Here is a 17245-nt window from a genome sequence, read left to right on the forward strand (position 1 = left end):
GTTGTTTCGTTTTATTATATTGTGATATAAAATGGATGGATCGGATTCCCATAAGTGAATGCAGGGGTCATCGGTTGGATTCGATTCAAACTGAAAAGTAAATTAAAGTTTTATTTTATTTTCAAAAATCAAACTGAACAGAAATAGAGAAAAAATTGAATAAGAAATAAACTGAAGTATATTTTTATTTGTTCGGTTGAACTGAAATAGAATATTAGTAATAAAAATATTTTTTTTGCAAGTTTTCTGAATTTTTTAAAACTCGGATTTTTTTTTTGTTTGATTCGATATAATTGAAACAAGCAATATATATTTTTGTTGTAATTTTTGAATTTTATTAAATGTTTGGTTCCAATTGGAGATGAGTTTAAAGATTTTGATCGGTTCGATCTAGCTGGTTTTAAAATTTCTAAACCGAACCAAATTATTAAATCGGTTTTAAAAAATAAACCGAATCAAATTATTAAACTGGTTTTAAAAAATAAGCCGAACCATTTAACTGGAAATTGTTTTAAAACCAAACCATTAAACTGAACTGGTTAAATCTATAGCTATTTCGGTTCAGTTTAAAATTGATTAAACCAGATCCGGTGAACAGCCGTTCATCCTAAGTGAATGTCTTGTATGAATAGGGGTGTCAACGGGTACAATACGGGTCGGGTGGAGATATTTTCATACCTGTACCCGTTATGATAACGAAAAAAAATCTTTACCCTTACCCGTCTTTTCGAATATGGTACGGGTCGGGTAAACAGATAAAAAAGTGTCATTAACATTTCGATTCGTGCTTTCGAAAAAGTATTTTTCAAAATAAGAAAAAAATAATGAATACAACTAATTTGTATTATGAAAATTTAATAACATACAAAATTTTATTGTATCATATATCATCTTCATACAAATATATATATATACTAGTATCGTGCCCGTGCGATGCAACGGGACATTATAAGAAAATAAAAATATATTTTTATTAAGAAAAATCATTCCAATAAAATAATAATTATTAAAAAAATTGAGGAACATGATCTCTGAAGAGAATTTATATGATTTTGAATTTTTAATTACTTTAAATCTTGATCTCTAATATTAATTTGATGATGCAATGATTATGTATTTTTAAGTTCCAATGATTTCAAATGATTATGTATTTTTAAGTGCCAATGATTTCAAATAATAACTCAATTTGAATCTAATATCATGCCAAAAAATTGAGTTGTTACATCTATGATATCTCTACAAGGAAGAGCAATTCACGTGCATGCCTGTAAGGCCCGAAAACATCACTCCTACTCCCATGCATGCAAAAGAGACAACATTACTCATAAAGAATAAAGACATATCTAGAATACACTGATAAAGCAATTATCGTGTATGTTTTAAAAAGAAACATCAGTACAGCTTAGAAAAATGACTCTGTATAGCCTTTCGGCGCTAATGCTTTCACAAGAAATTAGAGGACAGTAGATATCATATTTCACATTTTTCAGAAGACTGCACCAAAAACAATAGCATAGTTTCAAAAATAAGAAAACCAGTAATCTAATAAAGGCATTATTATTACAAAAGTAGATGCAACAAAGATCCGGTACAAAAAGAAAATAATTAATATGTGTCGATTGTTAGCTTGTGTCTTCGTTGGATCTTGGATGCCTCTAGACCTAGTAAGAAACATTTGAAGATTTTCTTCTTTCTCACCTACAAATTTAACAAATAAAAAAACATCAATTTTGCTCGGTTACCTGAAATTATCGAAGAATAAGAATGGTAATATAAGAGAATAGTGAAATAAAGCAAAATTTAAATTAAATTTACTGGTAGTTAAGTAAATACGGTTTTTATCCACATTTGAATTCAATTTTTTGTTATCAGTAAAAAAAAAAAGTATAACAAATAAGACAAGGGTAGAGATTAATTTAGATTTTGCATCTGCTGCTGTTCATAGCTTCAATTGTATAGCTTCATTATTCAAATTTGGTTCTTCCAATCTAAATGTTATTCATGCCCTTCAATATATATTTGGTGGTAAATTTTTTAACTCAACATGACACATAAATTCCTGCCAGAATACTTGAGGATTAAGGTTAAACACAACATGACATTTGAAAGATGGGATGGTATTGTCTTCAAAATTTCCATCTCAGAGCAACCAGATGCTTCACAAATTGAATAAAGGTTAAAAACAAGATGCCATTCCAATCTGTTTAGTTGGATCAATTTTTAAATTGGAGTTATTACCTCTTTTCAGGAAGCATGGTTTTCTTGCTTAATCTTTGTGGATTCCAAACAGGCAGGGTCTCTTCAATATTCTTGTCTTGCGTGTGGGAGAGGTGATATTGCGGTAATGGCCCTAAACAAAATGAAAATATCATACTATCAAAGGTATAATACCAATATTGTGTAAACATATCTACAGCTAAACATATACATACACATTAATTACAAGAATAACATGAAAATATAAGCAGATTAGTCCCTAAAGATTATTGAAATCAACAAAGAGTGATCGTCTTCAGTTAGGGTTTTCATGCATGAAAATATGCATCTTCTCTCTCTACTCCTCTTCTCTCTCTACTCCTTCTAGTGCAAAATAAGGAAAAATATTGTAATCAACTATTGTAATTGAAAAATAATAAAATATGCATGATATAAAGGATGTCTCCTTCTCTCTCTAGTTCGCTCCACATGAATATTTGTTTTCATCTAACCACAGTTCAAGCATGATTTTTGTAGCTCCACATGGATAAATCAGCTTACAATATGTCAAACAAATATACCGTGAAAAGCTGAGCAACAGAAAAGAAAAGTCATTATGTGTCACTGTCATGTACAAAATGCCAATGTACTCATGCAAAAGAGAACCTTCTGCGTTGAAGCTGTAGTTCAGTTTCTCCCTCACCACTGATGAATCCTTGGCCTCCACTGAGACTATGGCGCAAGGTCTCATGATCTAGGGTAGAGGCGAGACACCAGCATGGGGTTCTGATCGGAGAACAGCGGAGAGAGAGTGCCGGTGTAGAGAGAGAACATCGGAGAGAGAGCACCGGTGTAGAGCACTGCGGTACACCTGCATAGGTTCTAAAAATGTGACAACTTGCACATTTTAGATGGACAATAACATATATTGCCTTATCAACATGTATTGCTTCTACACTACATAATATAAATTATAAACAACAATTTAGCTTTTTCAGCATAAACTACAAGTCATTACAAGAACAATCAAACTTTAAATAGAAATACTATGAAGTAATTATCATATCGTAAATAAATCCATACACATAATTGTACACTCAATAGATTTTAGACAATGATGGTAGTATGTTGATGGAAATCAAAGGATATTTCCCCTTAATTGATTAAATTAGCACAGAGATTTATGTAGTACTACCACAGACATAATCGGTAACAGGAAACTTGTAAGGATCTTGATACAATAGTTGGGCTTGTTCCAAACTAAAACAAAAATAAATGCTAGTCCCTATAGCAATATAATAAATGAACTAAAGAGGGAAAACATAAAAACTAATCAACAATTATTAACTACAATTTGCTGAGGTGATCAAACAGCTCAAATGACCTCATAAACAATGCTTAAACATTTCTAATCTAATGATCAACCAGTGACAAACAAACCAAGATATGAGTCAGTATACTCACAAAGATTTTAGAAGCCTTGTCATTCCAAACAGCCAAGAGTCCCAGAGCAGTGAAGCAACCTAACCCTCCACACAGCCACACCAAAGCCTCATACTACAACAAATCAAAACTCCATGAAGCCAGGATATACCTTTATATCCCAAACCCAAGGTCAAATTTACTAATCTTACCTTCCCAATGTGGGGAGCAAGGCGATCAATGAAAGAAAGGTGTGCCATTGTCCCAGAGTAGCTTATCATGCTTCACGAGCTGCATTTAGGCAGGGCAAGAAGAAAACACAGTGATATAAACACAATTTTTTTTTTGAGTGTACAATTATGCTGTATGACAAAATACTATGACTCATGAAGGAAGATAAGCTTGCTTCTGTTTTTCTGTCAGTTGTGCTAATTCGGTCTTATCTAAATTGAATATTTCAATGCTATTTTTTATATCATGCCACTATGTATGGTTGCTAATACTTAATATAAATCAAATATCTAGTAAAAAAAAAATTCTACTAATTTTTGGTACAGTTGATACTTCAAGGCTATGTTACCCTGACACTCCTAGGAAGCCATCGTACCCGTGTCCGACACGTATCCGACACCGACACGCCTCCGACACGCGTACGATACGTATCTGACACGCCAGATGGCGTGTCAGGTGAGCTGGCGTGTCCCCACCTGCCTGATACGGTCTCCGACACTTGGTTGACCCCTGCCGATACGGCCTGACACGTCTGATACGGACTGGACACGCGCCTGTGTACTGTGAGCCGCGCCCGCGCCCGTGGACCGAGCTCATGGTCCACGCCCTGTGGACCGCGACTGTGGACCGAAGAAAATAACCCGCTGGCGGGATTCGAACCTTGGACCTCTCATTTGAGAGTCAAAAGCTTTAACCACTACACCAAACATTCATATATGTTATGTTTTAGCAAGTATAATATTTAATATACTTATATGAAGTCTTTATTTTCTAAACAAATTTAATTTAAGTTATAATTATCTAAATACAATATATATAAATTAATAAAAAATAATATATATAATAAACGTGTCGTGTCCTAGATTTTTTAAAATTGCCGTGTCGCCGTACCCGTGTCGTATCCGACACGATACCCGTACCCGTGTCGTATCCGACACGATACCCGTACCCGTATCCATGCAACATAGCTTCAAGGAGTTCAACTTAATCAGGCAGTCAATTCAGCAAAAAAGAAAATAAAAAATCAACAAAAAAAATTACCTGTACAGATCCAATCTAGGGTTTCTTGAGAGAAAACTGAGAAGCCCCCTTGATTTCCCGTTCGCAAGGTAGAGGGATCGTTTCTTTTTCGAACGATCTGACTATGCTGCGCCTCTAAATTTCCTCTTCCGAATCTAGGGTTTCCTCTTCCGATCTGACAAGTGAGAGGAGATTTAGGCAGGGGGTCCGTGAGAGAGAAAGAGAGGGGTCGGGCTGGAGGTGGCGGCGATATATGTGAAATCGTGTGAGGAAGAGAGGAAGAGAGGGTTAGGTCGGGGCTGGGAGAGGAAGAGAGGGCCGGGGACTCGGGGCTGGGGAGAAAAATATTTCGTTGGCAAAAAAGGAAGAGAGGGTCGGGCTGGAGAAAAAATTTCGCTGTTTGCAAAATTTACGGTTATTTGCAAATATGTGTGAAAATATGTGTGGCAATAGGTGTGGCGGATTCAATTTAAACTAAATGTAGACTTCTACACATATAAATGATGTATTTAATCAAAGAAAGACAGATTATTTGACTGTAGGGTTTAGATTCAATCGGAATTTAGATTAATAAATTTCAGCCACACAACTTTCTGTCATTCAATTCAATTTAAGGTGCATAATATAGAGGATATATATATATATATATATATATATATAGAGTAAGGCTACGCTACTTCGCGAATTAAACGGGCTGTTTTAATTCGCGCTCATATCTCTAGTTTCGAAGTCTAAATAGCCGATCCAAACCGTTAGATGTTTAATCTATATTAAAATGTGCTTGGAGACCAAATTTTACATTTTTTGGAATTTTTTTACTATTTATTAAGATGGTTTGAAAATCGCTGTTTTTATAAAAATTCTGCACCATAAAAAACAGCGATTTTCAAACCATATTAATAAATAGTAAAAAAATTCCAAAAAATGTAAAATTTGGTCTCCAAGTACATTTTAATATAGATTAAACATCTAACGGTTTGAATCGGCTATTTGGACTCCGAAACTAGAGATATGAGCGCGAATTAAAACAACCCGTTTAATTCGTGAAGTAGCATAGCCTTACTCTCTCTCTCTCTCTCTCTCTATATATATATATATATATATATATATAGAGTTAGGCTGGGGTGCTATGGATAGCATAGTGGCCTCTATGCTACGGCTCAATATTCGAGTTTTCAAAATCCAAACAGTCGATCTGAACCGTTCATCTTATTCTCCATATTAATATCTGTTTGGAGACCAAATTTTACATTTTTCTGAATTTTTTTACTATTTATTAAGTATTTTACAAAATTGTTGATCCAACGGTGGCTGCACAAAACAGTAAAACCGTTGGATTAGCGATTTTCAAGGTGGCTTAATAAATAGTAAAAAAATTCAGAAAATTATAAAATTTGGTCTCCAAGCAGATATTAATATGGAGAATAAGATGAACGGTTCGGATCGACCGTTTGGATTTTGAAAACTCTAATATTGAGTCGTAGCATAGAGGCCATTATGCTATCCATAGCACCCCCAGCCTAACTCTATATATATATATATATATATAGAGTCCGGCTAATGTCATAACGTTATAATGAGTCAGTTTTTGAGATTTCAAAGTCCAAATAGCCGATCCAAACCGCTCAACACAATCTCCATATTAATATGTGCTTGGAGACAAAATTTTACATATTTTGAGATTTTTTTACTATTTATTAAGCCACTTTGAAAATCGCTGATCCAACGGCAATATTAAAATCAAAAGGCATTGTTGGATCAGCGATTTTCAAAGTGGCTTAATAAATAGTAAAAAAACTCAAAAAAATGTAAAATTTTGTCTCCAAGCACATATTAATATGGAGATTGTGTTGAGCGGTTTGGATCGGCTATTTGGACTTTGAAATCTCAAAAACTGACTCATTATAACTTAGGTTGAAATTATAACGTTATGACATTAGCCGGACTCTATATATATATATATATATATATATATATAGAGAGAGAGAGAGAGAGAGAAGGGCTATGGTGCATTGCAATACATGGGCACCCTTGTGCATTGGACCATAAATCACCAATTCAAAATCCAAATGACCGATCCAAACCGTTAATATGGAGAATAAGATGAACGGTTCGGATCGACCGTTTGGATTTTGAAAACTCGAATATTGAGCCGTAGCATAGAGGCCACTATGCTATCCATAGCACCCCAGCCTAACTCTCTCTCTCTCTCTATATATATATAGAGGAGGGTTCAAATGCCTCCATGTTTTTGTGCCTCCATCTCTCTCCATCATTTTCAAAGTTCAAACAGTCGATCCGAACCGCTCAATCTAACCTCCATACTAAAATATGTTTGGAGACAAAATTTTATATTTTTAGGAATTTTTTTACTATTTTTTTAGATAGGTACAAAAATACTGTTTTTAGATGGTTCAGATTTACTGATTTTGTACCTATCTAAAAAAATAGTAAAAAAATTCCTAAAAATATAAAATTTGGTCTCCAAATATATTTTAGTATGAAGGCTAGGTTGAGCGGTTCGGATCGACTTTTTGAACTTTGAAAATGATGAAGAGAGATGGAGACATGATGGAGGCACAAAAACATGGAGGCATTTGAACCCTCCTTATATATATATATGAGGAGGGTTCCACTGCCTCAATTTCTCATGCCTCCACCGTTCCTCCAAATATGAACCGTCCATCAAGAAATTTGATCAACGGACCAGATTAAAAAATTCATCAGCGAAAAAACTCGTCCAATTCGTCTCCAGTTCTCTTCTTCCTCATCCAATGCGCTCCCTTCCTCTGCCCCTCCCTTGCTTCGCACTCCCCTCAGCCCCCCTCTCCCGCGGGCGCCACCTCTTCCCTTCCCTGGCCCTCTTGACTCGCGCTCACCTTAGCTCCCTCCCCCGCGTGCACCCCGCACTTTCCTCCCCGCGCGCCACTTGCCCTTCCTCTACGATATTGTTTGACTCTGGTCTCGTGTGTCTCGTGTGTTTCACCTAGGGCTGGATTAGCTCGGATCCTGATCAGACGAAATTTTGGAGATTGTCTCGTGTGTTTGATTATCTCGAAAGAGCAAGCCTTCGATTAATCTCCAAAATTGCTTGGTTTCACTTTCAAGTGATTTTTCTCTTTCGAGTTTCGTTAGCTCCTCAAATTTCGTTTCTGATGCTTCCCTTGAACATTGAGGTGAAGATGTATGTCACTGGTGAATCTGTGTAGACATGATTGAATTTACTGCCTAATTTGATAATATCAATTTTTATCTTGCAGCTTGGTAAAACAACTGAACTCTTAAGATGCGAAAGGTTAGATTTTAATCTACTAAAACTCTCAAGAACAGTGGAAAACAGAAGAAGCTCGTAAAGATTTAGGTACTTCAAAAAAAGCTTCAGAATATTTTATTATTCTTTTTGGTCCATTGAAGATTTATATTGTGAAATCATACTGGAACTCAACTCTTTTGTAATAAATTATAGAGCGCCTAGCTTTGATAAGGCAACAGAGAGCTGAAGCTGCCATGAAGTGAGAAGAAGAGAGAGCAGGTATTCTGGTTGTGACTTCTTGGATAATTAGGTAATTTTTTGGATCTTCTACAATTCTGGTACAGTACTACTGGTATCCAGAGCTGAGTTTTACAAGTGCCTCTGATTGATACATTTACAAAATTCCAAAAATTGTGAAACTGCTCCAGTAATTAAATATTGATGTTTAGAGAATTTAGAAATAAAAATCACCTAAAAAGGAGTTGTGAACTGATCTGGACATAAAGAAAAAAGCATGCATACTAAGAAATTTCCTAAATTGCCCTTGGCACATGTTAAACCAATAAAATAAATTAGAAATGAAGTTGACAAAATGGTTTTCACTTAATTAGGACTTTGGTATCTAGAAACAATGCTTTAATCTTATTTAAAGTTTATAAAATTAGGTTATTAAAATAACAGCAAAAGTTATAGGGGTTTAGATGCAAATTACTTTCTTACATCTTGTCAGGCCTTCATACCAGCACTATTAAAAATATAAATTTTATTAGGACCTATCTACATATTTTATATATTTTGGTACGGTGATGCATTTTGTGATTTTTTTAGCATGTAGTTTTCGCAAAAATCTTAGAGAAGTTGAGTCCTTGTTGTGACCATTTTATGCATTTTAGCAATGGAAGAGAACTCAAGAGTATTGGTCTCACAATCACATGTATTTTGCTAAAAAGTCAAATTGTGGAGAAAGCATAGTGACTAAGTGGGTTAGTGAAATTTAAAATGCTAGATGGATGCTGTTAGCACATATCATTCCCAATATTCTGAGAAATTTTGGGTTATTAATGCGTTTTTTCCTAGATTTAAGCTCGAAATTCCTAGTTGTAGACTTCATTTATATATAATGAAACAACATTTTACATAAAGCCAGCTACACAAGTGACGTCTATGTAAAAGATACATTCTTAACAGATGGTTAAATTATGCACAAAGACCCAATTATACAGGTGCCCACCTTGCTATTTTGTCTTTAAAGTTTGGAAAATGATATTTATAGGTCTGTTTATCTATAAATAGAATCTTATCCTATAGAATTTTGTTTGATGAATTTTGTGGTTATAAATTTTGAAAGAGGGTGATTTGGCTGAGTGAATCCAATATCTGAGTACGGATCACATGTTGATGTTGTTAATAGCCACAAATGACACTAGCTACTTTCAATCCTAATTTATTATTAACCTCTCAATATTTGATTCATTAATAAAATCCCAGATAGAGGCGACAGTAGATCTCAACTGATGCCAAAATATTAAGCTGTTGAGAAATTTCACTTGCACTGGAAAACTTCATATGCTGGTTGAATATGCATCCTTGTTGCATCTAATGTTTTAAATTTATTGACAATTAACTTCTTCTATTTTTTTCAGGGACTAAGCTTTACACAATAAATGACTGGAGTCATATCTGATGAAGTGGCCTAAAACTTTTATTGTGACTCTGATGAAGTGGCCTAAAACTTTTATTGTTGTTTCTCACGCCAGAGAATTTTTAAATATAATTGATTAATATTATGAATTGATTAATTATGCTCCAAAGTTGGGTGCTTAAGCTTGGATTTATGTATGTTTGCAAATTATGTTGTACAAGAATCTACTAGTTTACAAGTTTCTATTGTTCATTATCTATACTTGTTATTTGTATATTTGCATATTCAAAGCAGTTGAGGCATAGGTTGAAGCCTGAGTTCAAATTGAATTATTCACACAAGCATATCTCCGTATCACAGTAAATGATTTTCATGCCATCTTTCCTGTCCAGATTAATTGTCCATGAAAAGCCAAATAAGACCAGATTTAAAGAAAATCTAGGACTACAAAACTTTCACAATCTGAAGATCAATAGTTCTTGTTACAAATGCATATAGATTCATACATAAAAAAAAAAGAAACAGATTGACATGTTCATATAAATAAGTTGACTACTTTCAGAATAAGAATGTTTTTACAAGGCCTAAAAAAAAAAATTGCTATCACTGCTAGCACAACGCCAGGATGAATCATATCCATCATTTGATACTGAACTGCTCCAGAGCATGCCTGAAATATAACCAGAATACATATTGCGAAGACAAAACCTATGAGTAAGACCAAGCAAAGCAAATTAGACCACCTATAAGATAAGAGAAAGCAAATTAGACAAAATTACAAAATCAATTCAGTCCCATTTTTTCATTGTCTCATGATATCAGTATAGCCTTATTTGCACAATATGGTATTACCATACGTCAACAGCAAACAAAATTGAAAACTTTGCAACTTAATTATGCAGTCAGGATGCCAATATTCGCCTGGTTCAAGAGGAGAAATTGATTGTACAGATCTTGATTCAAGAGAAGTTGTAATTTATGTAGTCAGCAAAAAAATAGCAAAAAATTGAAAAAAAAAAAATCAACAAAGAAATTGCCAGTATAGACCTTGATTCGAGAGTTGTAATATTTCTCTACTGCCTATATATATGAAAGGTAGAGGTTGCGAGAGGGAGCACGCAGGGGGCTGCTCAAACGGATTTCGTTGTGGGAGGAGGGTCGGGGGCCGGATTCGCTGGATGGGGGCGCCGATGAGCGTCGTGGGGGGTGGGTGGAGGGGCGCTGGTCGTGATGTGGTGGGGGAAGGGAAAGAGTGACGGAAGGAGAGAGGGAGAGAGAGAGAGAGAGGCTAATTCGAAGTGAAATGGAGACGATTTGAACAATTATTTTGCTGAAGCGTCTTCTGATCAGATCCGTTGATCAAATTATTGATGAACGGTTGAGATTTGGAGGCACAATTGAGGCAGGAAAAATTGAGGCAGTGGAACCCTCCTCTATATATATATATATATATATATATAGATGGGCTATGGTGCATTGCAATGCATGGGCACCCTTTTGCATTGGATCATAAATCACCGATTCAAAGTTCAAATGACCGATCTAAACCGTTCATCTTGTTCTCCATATTAATATGTGCTTGGAGACCAAATTTTACATTTTTTGGAATTTTTTTACTATTTATTAAGCCAGTTTGAAAATCGCTGATCCGGTTGTCCAGAAATTTTTACTGTTCATCCAGATTTTAAGATTTTCAATAAATCTAAAAAAATAGTAAAAAAAATTCAAAAAAATGTAAAATTTGGTCTCCAAGCACATTTTAATATGAAGATCACATCTAACGGTTCAGATCGATCATTTGGACTTTAAACATTGGAAAATGACTTGGTTGCACGGGATTCGTGGTGCAAACGTTTTGATATTAGCTCCTCTCTCTCTCTCTCTCTCTCTCTATATATATATATATATATATAAAATTTTATTTTTAAAAATTATCTTATACGAAAACGGGTAAGATAACGGAAAAAAATCATTACCCATACTCATACCCGATTAGTTAACGAAAAAAAAATCTTACTCTTATCCATATTTTTGGATACGATACAAGTCGGATAAAACAGATAAAAGGGTGCCATTGACACCCCTATGTAGTGTTTGGTAAACGGTCCGGGCAAAACTCAGGCACGGGCACGGGTAGACACGGTCACGGGCATCACGGGCACACGGGTACAACGGGCCGAGCATCACGGGTTTTTTTTTCAAAAATCCTGCCATGCCCGTTTAATACCTGTGCCCGTCACGGGTTCGGAGGCAAGACAGTCCGGGTAGGGGGGCCGGGCGGTCAGGTTTTTTTTTCCTATTTTTTATGTTTTTTTTTCTTTGAAAACCAATAAATTGTAAATCCAAATTTATACCAATTAAAATTCATTTGACATGGTTGTATATTTGAACTCAATAATTTTTGTTACAATCAAATATAAATAAAAAATTTCTTTTTTTTATTGTAATATAAATAAATTATAAATCCAATTTCATTGAAACATATGTAAATTATAAATAAATAAAAAACAAAGCAATGTACTCATGCAATTAATTTTTTTTATTGCTTTTAGTGTTTAAAAATAATAAAAAATATATATCAAATTAATTTCTGAGATGGATCAAATAAAAATTAATATTCTTGTCAATATGACGTTTTGAAAGTAATTTCATTAAAATATATGAAATTATCATATATCTATTAAATTGCAAATGAAATTGTCATTTAAATTATATATTTTAGTCACTTTATATAAAATAAATTTATGCATGTCTAATATAATTAGTTTAAAATATTATTTTTTATGTGAAAATGAATTGGTTTGGAGGGAATTTTCAAAAAATTTGAAATTTGAAAAAAACGGGTACGGGTACACGGTCACGGGCACGGGTGCACGGGTTCACGGGCACAGGCGTCACGAGTACGGGTTAACGGGTACGGGGGTCTGGGTATGCACGGGTTTTTTTTTGAAAAACCGGGTCCGGCCCGTTTAATACCCGTGTACCCGTGCATACCCGTGGCACGGGCACGGTCCGGTCCGGATTGTGCTTCCGGGGGCATTTATCAAACACTACCCCTATGTATGAATTTATTTGAGATATTTACGAAAATCTGAATCGAATGAAAATTTGTTATAGCTTATGGAAGGACCTAAAGCAATAATTCAATAGTTTTAAGTCCGCAGACTCTCCGAAAGAGAAGTTTGAATTAAGAAATGACGGGCCGCGCAAATTCGTACCCCCTCTACCATTGGTGGGAACTCTGGGCCTACCATCTTTTTTTTCTCTTTTCTTAAAAAAAATTTAAAATCTAAAAAATAAAAAGATTCTTTTCTTTAATCTTTAATCTTTAAGAAAAAAAAAAAAAAAGACAGTAAGCCAAAGTTATGCAATGTGGACCCCTAGCTTAGGACACGAGCGTTGTTGAATGCTCATCTACCCTGTTCAAGGTATGTACTTATAAACTCTGCACCCGAACCCTAATTTATAATCCTTGCTCCGCTCCTGCGTTTACAAAATTAGTCTTGTGGGACTTAACAAACGAACGGAAACTAATGAGAACGGGTTTGCCATCACAGCCGAAACAAATTCATGAAAACTATGATCAATTTCTCAATAAAGTCCATCATCAAGGCCATGCAAAGGCCCAAAAAGCCCATATGTTCGAGCAGCTCCGAATTGAAGCCCATCATAGTTTTTGAACTGTAGATTCCAGTTAATCGTCTTGAAGGGACCGTATTGAAGCAGTTATACGAAAGTACTCCTATTGTAAATTACTTGTACAATTTTACATTTTTATCCATAAGTTAGTTCATAAGTGGTGAATATAGTTTCACCGGTCCTTCACAATAATAGTATTTATGTATTTGACTCTTATCCAAATATAAATCGGTGATCTACATTCCTTGGTTTATGTAAGAAACCTCAAAATCCTGGTTCTATACATTTTTTAATCACATTTAAAAAAAAAAGAATAGTGAAACTGTCAATGACTAGACGACCGTTTGATTTATTTTTTTTTGTAAAACTTATCTTACATATTGGTTAATGAAAATTAGAAGTTTGACCTGCATAGCGGATTTTAAGCTCAAAATTATTGTTATAAAATAAAATTGGTAGCAGACAATTCCTCTTCTGCAATAAACAATAAAAGCCCAATTCAATAAGCATTTTGTAGCAACTCAAGACCAGCCGGACAAGTTCTCAGGATAACAATATATATGTTTTTGGGTTTAGGGTTTTTAAGGAAAACCCCTCATAATTCCATGCACAAATCAAAATCGAATAAACTTGTTTCGCAACATGCCATATTATTAAAAGTCCTAAACGACAGTAAAGAAAATAATTTAGAAATTCTTATCAAGAAAGAATCTCAAGAAGATTTAAATAAATCAAGATTCATACTGAAACTCCATACAAATGGGCGTCTCGATCAAAATAACAAAAGAATTAATTAAATATATACAAAATATCTCAGATAACAAAACATCATGCATTGTAATCAGAGACCAGATCCTTTTTAGTTAATTTATGAACTGAATTGTGCAAAGTGCTTCTTAAAATTTGAACTTATCGAGAATCCGGTCCATCTTTAGCCTAAACAACTCGCTCCGCAGTTCTCTCTTTGCTCGCGCAAACTCGAGCTTCAACTTCCAAACTTCCAGAAGCATCAGCACATTTTCCTTTTCCAAGCTTCTGATCCTCTCTTCTACGCTCAATTCATGATCACTGGATGCCAAGAATTTCCTTAACTCCTCTCTGGCACCGGGACCCGCCACACCAGTCTCACCATTGCTTATCTTGACTGGTGATGGTTGATCCCAATCTGAGTTTCTTGATTGCATCTTGATCTCATCCTGGTCAACCCTTGCTTGCTCCAACCTCGCTGACAGGCAGGGCCGATAGCTGCCACGATCTTTAAGCCAAGAGGCCGAATCAGTTTCTGCATCTTCATCCGAGTTTGGGATCACTGAGGGGCTGCGTGGTGGAGAAAGCATGGTGGAATAAGAAAAGAGAGGTAAGCTGTGATGGTGGAGCTAGGTGGAGAGGAGAGGGAGGTGCGGAGAAAGTGATTAAATATTAAATTAATGGCGGGGTGTGCGGAGAGAGATCAGTGTCAGGAGGAGGAAGCCATTGCCAATTGGGAGAAACTGTTTAGACTGGGGTTTTGAGAGTATGTATGTGTTAAGTGAGAATATATGAGGTTGATATTCATACTAGCGAAAGATCGAGGAGGGTCAGGTTTGTAATTTTTAATCGCTTCATACAATAAAATAAATAAAAAATTGTAATAGATTACAGCTGGGCACTCACGCAAATTAATTAGTTACTATCGTACATTTGTACTTCTTATTTTGAAAATATTTTCGTCAAATTTTTATTTGATGTTGCAGTAAATTATACAAACAGTAAAGATACTGCTGACCCGTTGCCTCGATTGACCTGCGACACAACTCCATTTACTGTAAGTTGCAGCATAAACTAACTTGTTGCAACCACAATGACAAATGAATTATTCAGATTGCGAGATCAAAAATTTGTGATTCGAGAATAATTCAGGAATAAATTGGAATTATCCGGGTTAGAAATCTCAATCATACAAGAAAGCAAAAATAAAATAATAATAATGTTTTGGAAAAAAATTCGGAAAAAGTTCGTGAATAATTCATAAAATTTCAGAAAAAATTCATAAAAATTTACAAATTATTTGGGTTTAATTCGGTCAAAGTTCGGTAAACCGAATAATTCGGCGTTCGGTTCGGCATCAACAAAAAAGTGAATTATTTGGTTTTAATTCGGATTTAATTTGCGAATCTTGTAACTATAGTTGCAACTCTATTTGCACATTTGCATCAAGACAAGTAACTGAAAGTACAACAATTCAAATGATACGAATTGACAATATTATATCTTATAGTTCTACTGGAATCCGTATCACCCAGGTACCTGAAGTGTAAGCGGAAAATCCGCATTGTTCTTTTAGCTTGGCACAAGTCTTAAAGGCAGCCCCCCTACAGTCACAACTCACAATAGATTCGAATTGAATTTGATTTGGATGAAATTAATCTGGACCGTTGATTTTTTTAAATTGTACCTCAGGTACCTGGGGGACACAGACTCGTTCCACTATGTCTTGCTTCTACAATTAAATTTCTGTTTTTTTTTATTTACCACCCTAATAAATCATAATTAAATGATTACCACCCGATTAGCTAGATTTCAAATTATACCACAAACTCATACCTAGAAAATTTCAAACATTTCATAAAATTTAGTCAAAAAATTTCAAACATTTCATAACAGAACTATAAAAAAAAAAAAAAAAATCCGTGCGCATACTGAGTATGCCGAAGGATTAATAAAAAATTAAAAAAAAAATATTAAAAAAATTAATTTCGGTATGCATATCCAGTCCGTGCACCGATCTGTTCGCATATTGGGTATGCGTTCCGATTGGGATCCGTCCGCATACTAGATATGCGTTTGTGGTGGAATCTTAAATCCGATTAATCGGGTGATAATGATTTAATTCTGATTTATTAGAGTGGTAAGAAAAAAAATTTCGGATTAAATTTCTCCCAGTATTTATTTGTATTATTTCAGGATAAAAGAAAAGCAATTTGACTCGCAAAATGAATCCCTAGTCAACAACTATATAATCCTTGATTTGAAATACCAGAACTGTTTAAGAATCTTGTTTCCATCCTCGTCTCAGAATTAAATAATAAATTAATTAAAATCAAGTACGAAACAAGGTTTATTAATTCATAATTCCACGACCTTTTCATATCAGTTTCTTTATTTTATATTTGAGTTGTTTAAACTAAAAAAGTTAACAAAAAGAATTCTGTTTCAGTGTTCATGAATTCTGTTTTGCTTACAAAAAGAGCAAAAGAAGCAAAATAAAGCTCCGCTCAATTTTTAGCCGAAACACCTCGCATCGCAACTGTCTCTTTAGTCGTGAGTACTTGCAATTGAACTTCCATACATCTAGAAACTTGTCCCCATTTTTCCTTTCCAGGGTTTGAATTCTATCTTCTAAACCAGATATATGTGCATTTTTTATTGCCAAGAATCTCCTAAGCTTCTCTCTGAAGTTGGGACCCGCCACACCAACCGACCTTCTTTGCCCCGTCGAACTCGGCTCAACATTTTCAGCACGGCCTCGATGTTGACTGCAGGTGGGCCCCGCTGAAGATGACTTAATTGGTCTAGCTTGACGGCTTCCATCGCAAATAAGGTGTTGATGCCTCATGGTTGCTGATCCAAGCACATGATTCCGGTGGATGATGTGATGAGATGTATAGTTGGGAATAGCGGCAGCCAACCCGCAGTTGAATGAGAGGATATGTGGTTGAGGTGCATTGCAAGTTTGGCGCCAGAAGGTAGAGAAAGAGGAGGAAGCCATTGCCGATTGTGTGGGGGTGTGGAGAGGATTAGAAATTCTATATATGAAATGCTTGAGATATGAGAGGATATTTGAAGAGGAAGGAATTTATACA

General features: G+C 35.0%; 1 protein-coding gene across 4 annotated transcripts; it reads right to left on the reverse strand.

The window, feature by feature from the left end:
- Positions 1-1396: 1396 nt before the first annotated feature.
- Positions 1397-5246, reverse strand: LOC144575305 (NADH dehydrogenase [ubiquinone] 1 beta subcomplex subunit 8, mitochondrial-like). Of its 4 annotated transcripts, XM_078325396.1 has the most exons (7): positions 4891-5246; positions 4226-4546; positions 3831-3909; positions 3661-3753; positions 2863-3067; positions 2239-2580; positions 1397-1698 (listed from the first exon to the last, which is right to left on the reverse strand). In XM_078325396.1, the coding sequence occupies exons 3-5, from the start codon at positions 3897-3899 to the stop codon at positions 2951-2953; spliced, it is 279 nt and encodes a 92-aa protein (XP_078181522.1). In that variant the 5' UTR covers positions 3900-3909; positions 4226-4546; positions 4891-5246; the 3' UTR covers positions 1397-1698; positions 2239-2580; positions 2863-2950. The 4 variants fall into 4 exon arrangements, with proteins under 4 accessions (XP_078181522.1, XP_078181521.1, XP_078181523.1 ...); XM_078325395.1 differs by lacking the exon at positions 4226-4546; XM_078325397.1 differs by having other exon boundaries at positions 2239-2350; positions 3831-4546.
- Between the last annotated feature and the right edge of the window lie 11999 nt (positions 5247-17245).

The sequence above is a fragment of the Carex rostrata genome, chromosome 24, assembly GCF_964058835.1.
Source record: "Carex rostrata chromosome 24, lpCarRost1.2, whole genome shotgun sequence".
NCBI classification, from domain to species: domain Eukaryota; kingdom Viridiplantae; phylum Streptophyta; class Magnoliopsida; order Poales; family Cyperaceae; genus Carex; species Carex rostrata.